At 50.3% G+C, this 13,132-nt stretch overlaps 1 protein-coding gene across 2 annotated transcripts in view; it reads right to left on the bottom strand.

The window, feature by feature from the left end:
• Positions 1-13,132, bottom strand: part of CEMIP (cell migration inducing hyaluronidase 1) — a 161,205-nt gene that overhangs the window by 18,107 nt on the left and 129,966 nt on the right. For both annotated transcript variants that reach the window (XM_019983941.2, XM_019983942.2), the window contains exons 16-22: positions 12,201-12,329; positions 9,636-9,721; positions 8,493-8,624; positions 7,243-7,278; positions 7,007-7,162; positions 3,487-3,667; positions 2,007-2,222 (exon numbers count right to left, since the gene is read on the bottom strand). In XM_019983941.2, coding sequence (XP_019839500.1) covers positions 2,007-2,222; positions 3,487-3,667; positions 7,007-7,162; positions 7,243-7,278; positions 8,493-8,624; positions 9,636-9,721; positions 12,201-12,329 — 936 coding nt within the window. The remainder of the gene's footprint in view (positions 1-2,006; positions 2,223-3,486; positions 3,668-7,006; positions 7,163-7,242; positions 7,279-8,492; positions 8,625-9,635; positions 9,722-12,200; positions 12,330-13,132) is intronic.

Below are 13,132 nucleotides of genomic sequence, written 5' to 3'. Positions count from 1 at the left end.
TTGGAGACGTTACTTTTGCTCATCCAGTCCTGGTTATTCCTCCACATAACATTAATATAGTCACCAATATTTTCACATTCTGGGCACTTTCCTTGCCTGCTGCCCACGTGGCCACTGGGCACTGGAAATGTGGGCAGTGTGGCCGAGGCCCCAGATTTTAAATTTCATTTTAATTAATTTAAATTTCAAAAGTGGTGTAAGAGAGTTTTCCCTGAAACACAGCTTTATTGTTTGGTAGGACTAGCTTTGACTTTAACTGTAGAAAATTTGAAAGCAAACTGAATGGGCTACAAGCATCAGATATGCAGAGAATTTTGAAGATTTGGGACAGGGGGAAAAAATGAATGTAAAATGCCTCATTAATGATTTTTATGCTGATTACATGTTGAGATGATAGCATTTTGAATATATTGAGTTAAATAGAGTCTATTATTAAAATAGATTTTACTCATTTATTTTTCCTTTTTAATGTAACTCCTGGAATATTTGAGCTCATGTGCCTGTATTATATTTCTGGTGGAGAGGATTGGCGAGGCACTTACATGCTCACTAAGAGAGTTCAACTATTATCCTGATTTTACATATAAGAAAACAGAGGCTTCAGGAGTTTAGGTAGCTTGCCCAAGGTCACATAGTAAGTGCAGGACCTGACCTCTACTTACAAAGTGTTTTCACTTGGGCTTTTTGAAAATCCTATTGGGTGGGGAGAAAAAATAAAAAGAATAAAGAATGGCACAATTTCATTCCTTTTTATGACAGTATTATTTTATTGTGTATATGTATCACATCTTCCTTATCCATTCCTCTGTTGATGGACACTTAGATTACTTCCATGTCCTGACTATTGTAAATAGTGCTGTAATGAACATTGGGGTGCATGTATCTTTTTGAATTATGGTTTTCTCCACTTATATGCCCAGGAGTGGGACTTCTCGGTCATACAGTAGTTCTATTTTTAGTTTTTTGAGGAACCTCCATACTGTTCTCTGTAATAGCTGTACCAATTTATATTTCCACCAACAGAGTAAGAGGGTTCCCTTTTCTCCATACCCTCTTCAGAATTTATTGTTTGTAGATGTTTTGGTGATGAATTGGGAGAGTGGGATTGACATATACACTATGTATAAAATAGATAACTAATGAGAACCTACTGTAAGCACTGCTGCTGCTGCTAAGTCGCTTCAGTCATGTCCGACTCTGTGCGACCCCAGAGATGGCAGCCCACCAGGTTCCCCCATCCCTGGGATTCTCCAGGCAAGAACACTGGAGTGGGTTGCCATTTCCTTCTCCAATGCATGAAAGTGAAAAGTCAAAGTGAAGTCGATCAGCCGTGTCCGACTCTTAGTGACCTCATGGACTGCAGCCTACCAGGCTCCTCCGTCCATGGGATTTTCCAGGCAAGAGTGCTGGAGTGGGGTGCCATTGCCTTCTCTGACTGTAAGCACAGGGAGCTCTATTTGATGCTCTGTAGTGACTAAAATGGGAAGAAAATCTAAAAAAGAGGGGATATATGTATACGTATAGCTGATTCACTCTGCTGTACAGCAGAAACTAAGACAACATTGTAAAGTAACTATACTCTAATAAAATTTTTTAAAAAAAGAATAAAGAAGCCTATAGGGCTTTCCTGGTGGCTCATTGGTAAAGAATCTGCCTGCCAATGCAGGGGACACAGGTTTGACCCCTGGTCCGGGAATATCCCACAAGAACTAAGCCCGTGCGCCACAACTACTGAAGCCTGCACTCTAGAGCCCTTGCTCTGCAGCAAGAGAAGCCACCACAGGGAGAAGCCTGGGCACCGCCACTAGAGAGCAGGCCCTGCTCGCCTCAACTAAGGAAAAGCCTGTGCACAGCAACGGAGACCCAGCACAGCCAAAAACAAACAAATAAATAAAATGATTTGTTCAAAAAGAAGAAGCCCGTGTCTCTTTCTGGCCTGGCTCAATGCTTGTCCCACGAATAGATGACCGTGATCCCGAGGAGGCGCACCCCGCATCCCCACCCACCTGTGCATAGCGCCCGCTGCAGATGGCGCCTCTCCAGTCCGGAACGTTGATGCAGTCTGGGTGCCGGACCAGCCAGTTGTCATCCTTGGTGAGGTAGGAGCCGGGGTACTCAGACACGGAGCCGTCCACATCGTGGAACACCGATGTCTTATCCCCGTCCATGTCCAGCTGGTTGAACCAGGGCCCGGGCTCCCCAAAGAAAACTCTGGAAGTAATCTGAACAGAAACCGGGAAAGTGAGGCTGGACCAGAAGGTGGAGGGTTGGGGGTAGTGGCCATCAGCGGGCCAGGGTGAAGTTCCCGATTTCGTTCCTGATTTCTGCTGATGCTACCAACCAGCCAATGCAGAGAGGCTCCGGGGTAGTGCAGGAAACCACATGGCTGACCCTTCAGACGGAGCCAGAAAGACAGCCAAACGTCTGCTGTGCTTCGGCCCTCAGGCCAGCATGCGGTTTTGGCCTCTACTCACTGGAGGGCTGGCTGCTGTGTGCAACCCCAGAGAGTACTAGGACACGTGGCTCAAAGACTGAAGGCGGCGGGGAGGTGGGCAGAGGAGTGTGTGTGTGACAGAGCCAGAGAGGAAATGAGGTTGAGGTGGTGGTGAGTGTTTGCATGAGAAAGTATTACATATATATATAACACACACACACATGTCAGGGGGATATGTGTGAGCGAGGATGTGTATGTGAGTGTGTGGGGGTGTGTGTGGGTGAGTGTACACTGTGTTGTAGGAAGGCAGTCTTTCAACATGAGCCCTTGGAGAGTTCCATGACTGAACTCTTTCAGGCCTCCAATGGCCTGAGTAAAGAAATTAAGTAACTTGAATTTCACATCTTTTCCCTCAGCTGCCAGGAACTGGGCAGACAGGCAAAGGGCAGGAGCAGGGGGAGGAGGAGGGGGAGGTCTGGGAATGCTGTAACCCAGAGAAAATGTACCCGGAGCCCTGGACCTGCCCGTCTCAGGGGCAGCCCTCCATCCTTACCACCTCAGCCCCGGCTCCTAATTTGCTGCCGCCCAGGGCCAGGAGGGCCCTGTTTATGTTTCAGTCTCCAGGAGAGATTACACAGAGCTTCTGCAAAGATTCCTTCAGAAACTGCTGGGTTTTATTTTTAGATTAATTGTGCCAACTGATGTGGCCCAGTCACCAGACTGTAGAGGTTGAACCCAAGATCCTTGGAGGAACAGAGCCTCAGAACCCTGAGGGCAGCGGAAAGTTCCTGCCAAGGCTTGGGTGGGTTTTGCACAGGCTGAGGGCAGGCGGGCATTCACCCAGACTTGACCTGTGGGGCAACCTCCATTTGTACTTTTCCAGTTTGGCTGCAGACAGACCTGAGACGTGGCCTGACCTGCTTGGAGGAGGATGTTCAACCCCTGTGGTGGTGGCAACGGCTCAGACTCCAGGCCCCTGGGGACTCGTGAATCACTGGCCGAGTCTGGGTTTGCTGGGAGACCTCCCCGGGTAAGGGGGGAGGCCCACTCACCGGGACATCCTCAAAGGCGATGTTGGTGACGTTGTTGTGGGGGCAGCTCTGCCAGGCGTTGTTCAGACGGAAGGCCAGGGCGCTGGTATGCCGGCCCTCCAGGGCTGCGAACTTGCGGAAAGTGCAGTTCTGGATGTTGATGGGGCCGTCATAGAACTGAATGCCTCGGATGGGAAAATTCCTGTGGAGTGAAGGGAGTCAGCTGTCAGGCTGATGGCCATGTCGGGCCGCCATGTTGTTGCACCCTCCAAGGTGGATGGTAATGATGGGTAAATCATTCCTCATTCCTACTCCACCTCCCCAAACTGCCCCTATAACACAACATGATTGATTCATTAATTCATTCACTAAGAAAGCATTTATGGATACAGTATGCATGCATCTGTGCTCAGTTGTATCCGACTCTTTATGACCCCATGGACTATATAGGCTGCCAGGCTCCTCTGTCCATGGGATTCTCCAGGCAAGAATACTGGAATGGGGAGCCATTCCCTTCTCCATGGGATCTTCCTGACCCAGGCATGGAACCCACATCTCCTGCATTGCCAGGCAGATTCTTTACTGTTGAGCCACCGGTACACATGAATAAATGATTGCTGGATGAATTATTAGATGGATGGATGGATGTCTAATTGCTGGCTTGAGGTTTGGGGGATGTTCTGGACAGACATTTCTCCAAATCTTTCCATCCTATCAAGAGTCATTGGATAAATACGGTGAATATTCTTGGAGAGTGCCAATATCAATATCATGTCCCTCGGGAGAGTACAGCCATTAGTCATTATCCCCTTAGTTTTAGTTGCTATAACAATTTAATTAGATTCATCCCCAGATGAGTTTCCTCTCTGTGAGTAAGCCTTTTGATGGACAGGGTGCTGGGTTTGGGAAACAAGGGAGAGGGAGGACACAGAACGGAAGGTGATAGTGAAACAGGAGAGTAACTTCAATGTGATATTTCAAGCACCCTTAGAAGAGAGGGCAGGACCCACGGGGAGGGCAAGCCTGTGAGTTGGCAGAGGACCTCAAGAAAGTCCTGGTACCCAGGAGGCAGGGAAAGATGGAGTAAAAGGCAAAAGGCTTGGAGCTGGAGGTAGGAGGGGCTGTGGGAGAACTAGTGACTCAGAAATTCTGCCTCGGGTCCAGCAGGGGGACACAAGATGCCGCTCTCCTTTGCCACAGACTCCTGAACAGGGTGTGGAAAACACAGGCCTATGATGGCTGAGCTGATCCATCTTGGGCCTGGCCCCGAATCTAGACTTGCTCATTCTTCAAGCCTGATTTTTATGCTTTTACTGGTATCTCTACTTCAGGGGGTCTTCCCTGGTGGCTCAGTGGTAAAGAATCTACATGCCAAAGGAGGAGACGTGGGTTCGATCCCTGGGAGGGAAAGATCCCCTGGAGAAGGGAATGGCAACACACTCCAGTATTCTTGCCTGAGAAATTCCACAGACAGAGGAGGCTGGCGGGCTACGGTCCATGGGGCTGCAAAGAGTTGGACATGACTGAGCGACTAAACAACAGCAACAACTACTTTGGGCCAGGACCCTCTCTTTCCACAGTAAACATAAAGAAGGAAGGGCAGAGAAAGGAAAACAAAGCAGAAAAGGGGGTCTGTCCATGGGGAGAGGCCACATTTCAGCTGTCCCCATCTCCAGAGCTGGGGTCCCCTCATCCAGACATGTTCCTCCAAGGAAGGGCCTGGTCATGCCAGTCTTTGGCAACGTGCCTTCAGGACACCGTGTGCCAAGGACTTCTGGTATTTCTGTATCTTTCTGTTTGTAATTGATTAATGTCATCGCCTTGAATCGTGTTCTCATGGAGCAGCTCCGTGCATCTTTCCATTTAAGGTATTTTAGGGGCAGCCCATTCTGACTAGCTCTATATTTAAACTATGTGCTTACTTTACACTGGGACCCCAACCCAGGCCTATATAGGAGGGATCCCCCACGATTCGGTCTGCATAGTCCTGGGCTCCTGCTCTCAAATGCAGTTGGAGGAACCTGCCCGAGTCTGACCAAGCTGTCAGGCTTCCATAAACAAACTCACCTCTGGAAGTCATCAGGACATTCTGGCCCTGGGAGGCTGGGAACCCTCAGTGTGGAAACCCAAATATGCAGACCCAGAGTTGCTTGTAAAAATGATCTGAAGGGATTGCTACATCGCTTAGGCTAGACAGAAACAAGGGCTTCTAGATCGCTCATGCCCAAGGAGACTGTGGGTCTATCCTCACAGTCTTTTCAAAGATGCCCATCCCTCTAGGGCTGGGGGCTTAGGCCTGGGTCCCACCTGTAGGAGCAGGAAGGATAAATTCCTGAGAAAAAGGAGAAGGCTTGGGGCCAGGGCAGGAAGGGCCGATCTTAGCCCTCTGCTGCTTGTGGCTCAGCGGCTCGCTATCTGGCTTGAATTCACGTCTGAGCAGAAACACCATCCTCACCGCTGACTCAGCCTGCAGTTTTCCGAGGAATTAAGCAAGTCCCTCTGCTCTGCTAGCTCATCACCTCTCCAAGTCACCCCCCGCCACCGCCCCCACCACCTGGTTATCATCCAGTGATAGAGAGCCTCTGACCCCCTCCCCAGGACAGCTGTGCTACTCTGCTGTTTAACAGACCTTATGGCTAGAAAATTCTTTCCTGCACAAAACCAATTCTGACTCTTAGGCACACATAGGGTGAGTTTCATCTTCTAAGTGCATGGCAGGTTGTGTGACAGCATCTCCCATGCTGTTCCCCCAAGTCTGGTCCCATCTTCTGCTTGAAGATCCCTATCTCTATGTGATGTGACTGTAGGCTGGGTTGCCCTCTGAGTTACTCCTCTTCAAGTGCTTAGGGCTGACTATCCTCACACCACTGTCAGGGGTGGGTGTCAGGAGTGGGCTGTCCGAGGAGAAAGGAGGCCAGGGTCACCCATCCTGGACACTAAATTCCCAAGGATGTGGCTCAGAACCACATTATGTGTTTTGACAGCTGTGCTCTGCTGTTGACTCCCTTTCAACACAGTTTTTTGACTTCTGTCTCTCATTTTAGATTTTACCCCTCTTCTGGTTAATTGCAATTGTTTCCATGATTTCTCTGACCAGTAGAGGACAGAGGAATTCACAGTCAACAGGTAGACATCACATACTAGCATCTTTCCTTCCACTGCTGTCATTTAAGTTAAGCCACAAGTCCCTTGGACAGCAGGGAGATCAAATCAGTCAATCTTAAATGAATATTCATTGGAAGGACTGATGCTGAAGCTGAAGCTCCAATACTTTGGCCACCTGACATGAAGAGCCAGTTCACTGGAAAAAGACCCTGATGCTGGGAAAGATTGAAGGCAGAAGGAGAAGGGGCAACAGAGAATGAGATGGTTGGATGGCATCACCAACTCAATGGACGTGAGTTTGAGCAAACTCCAGGAGATAGGGAAGGATAAGAGAGCCTGGCGTGCTGCAGTACATGAGGTCACAAAGAATTGGACACAACTGCATGACTGAACAACAACAGGCAGAACAAGGACGCTGCCTCATTTGCAAACCTACTGGCCTATGGGGAGGGTCCTTCCACTGTGGTCCAAGCCACCGGGACCCCAGATCCTGTTGTCCATCATCTCTGTGCCAACGTTGCCACTCTCGCCGACAAACAAGCTGTTCTTGATCTCCTGCTTGGAGCCATCATCATAGGGGAAGGTTCCACCACTGCAGAGAGAAGATGTCTGAGATGAGATGTCCGGAGACAGCATCCCATAGGAGTCAGGGGCGAGGACCACTGCTCTTACCTGGCCAAGGTCAGGCCGATGCCATTGTCAGCAAACCTGGGGACAAGAGCAGACAGTCAGACAAGAGCATCTCAGGCTTAACACACATAAAAGAGAGAGAGGTGCTATCATGCATCTAAGCCTGTTCCATGTCCCACATGCGCATTTTCAGTGAAGCCCTCACTGTACTTCCTTCTCCTCCGGGTGTGTGTGTGTGTTCATATGCTCAGCTATATCCGACTCTTTGTGACCCCATGGTCTGCAGCCTGCTGGCCTCCTCTGTCCATGGGATTCTCCACGCAAGAATACTGGAGTGGGTAGCCATGCCCTCCTCCAGGGGACCTTTCTGACCCAGGGATCAAATTTGCATCTCTCAAGTCTCCTGCATTGGCAGGGGGGTTCATTACCACTAGCGCCACCTGGCAAGCCCATGTCTCCTTTAAATCAATCACAATAAAATGGGGAAATACACCTATTTCCCATGTATAGTTTCTGGTGTCCCTTTTATTTTGCCAAGTGGCATGTGGGATCTTAGTTCCCTGACCGGGGATCAAACCCACGTCCCATGCATTGCAAGGTAGATTCTTAACCCCTGGAATACCAGGATAGTCCATGGTCTCCCACTTTTAACACCAAAGGCAGACCAGGAGGACATTTTCCATTTCTCCTTTAGAGGAAACCCCAACTCAGCTGCCTGTCCCTCTGGTTCTTGTCCAGTGTGGCCATAGCTGTCCACGGGGACCTTCTATCAGAGCTCGGGGTTCCCTGTCTTCTTTCTCTGGGCTTGGAGTTTGATGCATTGCTATTTGAAGTTCCAGTTCAACTGCTCACCTTGCAGGAAATTCACTCAACAGAGCCTCAGTGTACTATGTCTAAGACGGAGATAAGGATTTATATCTCTGAGAAACATGGTAAGAAATAAATGTGACTAAGGATCCAGCACATAGGACATGCCTAGAATGTGCTGGTTTCCTTTTCCTTCCTTCCTCCTGCTGACTGGTGATAGGAATGATTTTGTGACCTAGAGCCAAGCCCAGTGACTATTTGGGGATAGTCATGACCCACAGCTGCTGACATGGTGGACAGAAGCCACATGCTGCCTCTAGCAGGCTTTCTGGGCCACTGCCTGCTGCCCTTCCATGTCCCTGCCTGGCTGGGCAGCCAGAAGGTCAAACATTGGTCTGTCTGGACTCCTCTATCTTGCTCGTGTCTGTCTCCCACCCGGGTGAGGTGGGGAGGAACGTGGTCTCCATACTGTGCCCATGCCTCACCTGCAGCTGTCCAACCACACGTCCCCGCCACGCAGCCAGGCCCCGTGATCTTGGTTCTTGTAGGCGGTGAAATGTTTGATGATGGCTGGCTCCCGGGGCTTCAGTGGGTCGGCGTCCTGGTGGGGGCTGTATCTGGAACACACCGTGGGGAGGCACAGGTGACCGAGTTGTTGGGGAAGGGGTACTCTTGAACTGACTGCCCTTCTGGGTGGTGGTGAGCTTCTCTCTGCTCTCAGTGCCCAGAAGACTCGGGCTAAAGAGCAATCAACCTGCCCAGCCTGGGCTCTGCAATGAGTTTTCTGAGCCTGACACCAACGTCAGAGGTCTTCTCTTCAGGCGCCAGCCCCATGCAGCCTACAGACATGTCGCTTCTCTTGTTCATCATCGCCACTGAGGACTGCTCCCCTCAACCCTGGCCCCAAGGTGGGGTCAAAGCCCCAGAGAAAGTTCAGACAACCAGTCCTAACCCTGGCACTTGATGCAGACCAGGAAGGGGAGTCTGAGGTGCCCTGCTCTCTACTCCCCAGGGAGTAACCTTGACCTCGTGCCTTTTCTGGGCTGCTACATCTTAGCCACCAAATGGAGTGCTGAGCCTGGATGTTCCTGACATCCAGGCCAGCAAAAGTCTTCCACTGGGAGCATCATGTCACTGGTGTTGCCTACTCTTGACAGAGAGCAAGCACCTTGGTCTGTTCAAAGGGTACAGATTTTCCTAACTACCCGGAGGTTTGGACAGCACATTTTAAAAGCAGCTCCTGGCCTTGGGCTGCGCTCCAGATGTATGTATAGGTACAACCTCAATGTTTCTTCCTATTAAATTGATGGCAAAATTCCTCCCTTCTTTTCTCTTCTCTTCACCTTTTATATCCCAGCCCTGTTAACTTATTAAAAAGCAGGTATTGGATTTTGCTGATTTTTCTAGAAACCTCTTGAAATTTCTTTTTCCTTACAACTGCTAAGGCCTTGACCCTGACTCAGATTTGGCCCCACTCAGTTTTTCCCATAAAGTACCTCCAGTAGCTAGCTCCATGGACACAGAACGTGCCAAAAGATACTTGAAGGATGAATGAGTGAGTGGATGAAGGGAGTAGGGCTGAGTCCAGAAGTTCCTGTGGAGTGCATGGACTCCCCAGGGTTGATTACCTGGCAGAGATGATGGAGAGGAAGGGCCGCTTGTCCTTGGCAGAGGCCTGGGTGGTTTTGACCCCGTTGTCTATGATCATGCCAGCCTGGGGAGAGGGAACATTTAGGGACACATTATTGTGGACCACAGGCTGCAGGCATCTTCTCACACCCAGCCTAACAGTGTACTCTTGAATGCTCCAGTAAAACCAGCTTTGCTCTCAGACTGTATTAATAGAGATAGGGGGGTCTGCAGTGAGGGAGGTGAAGAACATGGATTGCTCTGCACGGCTGAAGTCAAATCTGGAATAAGGTGCTGTTGCTGAGGTATAGATGAGGATGCCAAGGTTTAGATGGGGTTAAGTATTTTGTCCAGGGACATACAGCTAAGTCCATTACCAGAATTCACACTGCTTTGGGCAGTTATAAGCCCAGGTCCCAAATTAAAGATAATAGATATGCTGTCTTGGGAAATGTGTCTGCAGTGATGCAAAGAAAATGCTGAGCTTAAGCTTTGTCTTTACCTTGGAGCAGGGGTCTTTGATCCTCCCCCAGTTTTGTCTCAGTTTTTGTCTGACTCAAGGAAAAAAATCTCACTTTCTTATTTGGCCCCCAAGGTGTCCAGTTTGTCAGCCACAGGTGAGCGTGAGTCTGGGCAGCTGAACAAGGCTGTCCAGGGTAGCTCTGTCCAGTCTACCCTCAGGGCTGGATTCCCTCAGCCTGTTAGGAAGGTTTGAATGCATCATCTCCTCTTTATATAACTGAGGACGCTGGCTACTGTGATCTTCAGCTGGTGTGTAATTAAGCAGTGGGGAGGTGAATGAGTCAGGAGAAGTGGGGCTCCATCCTCAGCACTTCCCTCATGAGTGTGACCTTGGGTAAATCCCGTCACCTCTGGGGCTTCAGTTGCAGCCTCTGTAAGATGGGCTGATGACACTGAGGTCCTGCTGTGAGGACCAAGTAGGATAGGCCAGGTGAAGAGCCCGGGGCAGAGCCCTCACACGGTGACATGGGGCCAGGGCTCACTGGGAGCCAGCACCATGCGCAGGGCCCCTCCCTGGCTCAGGCCCCAGAATCCATCCAGCTCAAGGGTCCTCTTTGTCCCCTTCCCTCCCTGCCGCCTTCCTCAGGGCCCGTCCCTCCCTCTGTGCCCAGGAGTCCTGGCTACCCTCTTCCCTCGAGTATTCCTCTCCTTTCCAACCTCCCCCAACATCAGGGTCCTGTGTGGCCCAGCCCCCGCTCACGGGGAGGCTTCTCGAGGAAGGAGTAGTGACAAGCGGCCAACAGTTGTCTCTCCACAGCTCCTCCTCCCCCACAGAAATGTGCTCCCTAAGCCTGTTCTGCAGAGAGATGGCTCTCCTAGGCCTGCAGCAGCCTCAGAAAAACCCACCTGGAGCTTGTGCTAATTCCCTCACCTCTGTACTGAGGGTACAGAGGGTACTGTTACCCTCCCTGCCTCCACTCTCTATCCAGGGAAGCTCGTCTTTCTTGGCTTCTAGGACATGACACTGCCCAGGGTCCTCCCTCTGCCCACATGGCTTTGCCCTCCTCTCAGGACCCCTTTCCCCACCCCACCTCCCAGAAGCACAGGGCTGTTCTGAGATGATTTCTTTACACTTCTCTCTAGTTGAATCTCTTCTTTTAACCCTGAATGCATCCATTCCCCGCTAAGGGTCTCAGTTTCCTCCATCGGCACCACTAGGAAGAGGACCAGAAGACCAGCCTTGACATTCCAGACTCTTTCTGTATACGCGCTGTTCCTGAATCCTCAAGGCCACCTCTGACCCCACTGCAGCAGCTCCGGTCCCAGCCCTGCTCCCAGGCTCCATTCCTGAGTGACCATGACTCTGGTCTTGATGTTGTCCTTGTTGGGGGTCCTGGGCACCCTTGAGACCCCAGTCCCTTCCCCAGCACCTTACTTGGGGCTGGACTGACAGAACTGTTGTTGTTCATTTGCTAAGTAAATAAACTCTTTGAGGCTCCATGGACTGCAGCCCGCCAGGCTCCTCTGTCCATGGGATTTCCCAGGCAAGAACACTGGATTGGGGTGCCATTTCTTTACACACAGAACTACTGATGAGTAAATGAAGATGACAGGAAAATTCTGTTTCCACTTGCCTCTTTAGTGCTGTATACCAATGGAAACAAAGTGAACAGAGGAAAGGATGCTGATGCTGCCTCAATCTTTTCTCCAGGACCGGGTACTTAACTCCTTTAGCTCATAGGACCTGGCTTTTCACACTTATCACTGCTCCCATCCTCACCATGTGTGCTGCAAAGTCAAACTCAGGTGCCCCAAGCAGGGGCCGCCAGGAGGAGCAGCCTGAGTGATGGTGCTTCCTGCCTCTCCTTTTGGTTCCGACCAGTTGCCAGTTGGAGGCCAAGGCAGGAACAGCCACAGGAGAGCCTTGCTAAGGACAGCCAGGACCAGAAGGCCATGGAAGGCCTCTTTGTGTCCTTCAAGTCCAAGGTTAGGAATGCACTTGCTCCCGGCTGTCACCAGAGGCAGTTTGGGCTCTAACCCCGTGAGGGCCTAGGAAGACTGACCAATGGGCTGGCGGGGAGGCGCAGTCTGGAAGCACTTACCCGATAGTTGGAGTGTGCTCGGTTGTTAAGGAATTTCCCCAGTGGAATGTGCTCTGAATAGCCCGGGGAGTACATGCCGGCCGAGGGGCCTGTTGGGACGTGGTGAAAAATGAACCAGAATCCAGTTTCCTGGTGGAGGAGGACACAGGGGGAAAGGCACAGAATTCAGCACCAGGGAGCTTCTTGTGGGGGTAACTGTATGGCCCAGACTTGGGTTGAGCCTAGTGCTATCACCTAAACGGCCCCACCCCCAAACACACCTGCAAGAAACAGTGAAAAGTATGAGGCAAATATATTTTGCGGGCGCGCGGGGTGGAGTGGGGTGGGAGTTCCATGCTGACTGTTAAAACCCTTCGTGGGGTCCTACTGTATCAGCCATGGGAAACAAATGGCTGGATTTCAGAGCTACCTTGGGGTCCATCGCCATCCCTTCTCCCAACACAGAACACGAGGGTTGCCTGAGCTTCTTTATTAGCTTTTCCCTTTTATTCTGCAGACATGGAAGCTGAGGCCCAGAGACAGCAGCTGACCTGCTTAGGACCCCCAGGAAGGTAAGCAGTACAGAGGGCTGGGTCAGAGGCAGGCAGGGTAGACAGAAGGCCATATTTGGACCCTCTGCCTGTCCCTGCTTGACCTTCCATCCCAACAGCTGGTAGGTCATAGCACAAATCTCATAGGGTTGATACAAGGTTGATAAATTACTGGAGTTTATGGGATTTCCCTGGTGGTTCAGAGGTTAAGACTCTGCCCTCCCAATGCAGGGAGCACAGATCCAATCCTTGGATGGGTAACTAAGATCCCACATGCTGCATGATGTGGCCAAAAATAAATAAAAATAAATAAATTTGAACACACAGCAACACAAAATAATTTTTTTAATTATTAAAATTTTAAATTATTTTAAATTATTATTAAAGTGTGAAAACAATTTT

The sequence above is a fragment of the Bos indicus genome, chromosome 21, assembly GCF_029378745.1.
Source record: "Bos indicus isolate NIAB-ARS_2022 breed Sahiwal x Tharparkar chromosome 21, NIAB-ARS_B.indTharparkar_mat_pri_1.0, whole genome shotgun sequence".
NCBI classification, from domain to species: domain Eukaryota; kingdom Metazoa; phylum Chordata; class Mammalia; order Artiodactyla; family Bovidae; genus Bos; species Bos indicus.
The sequence above is the reverse complement of the archived record's forward strand: the minus strand, read 5'-3'. Positions and strand labels throughout refer to the sequence as shown.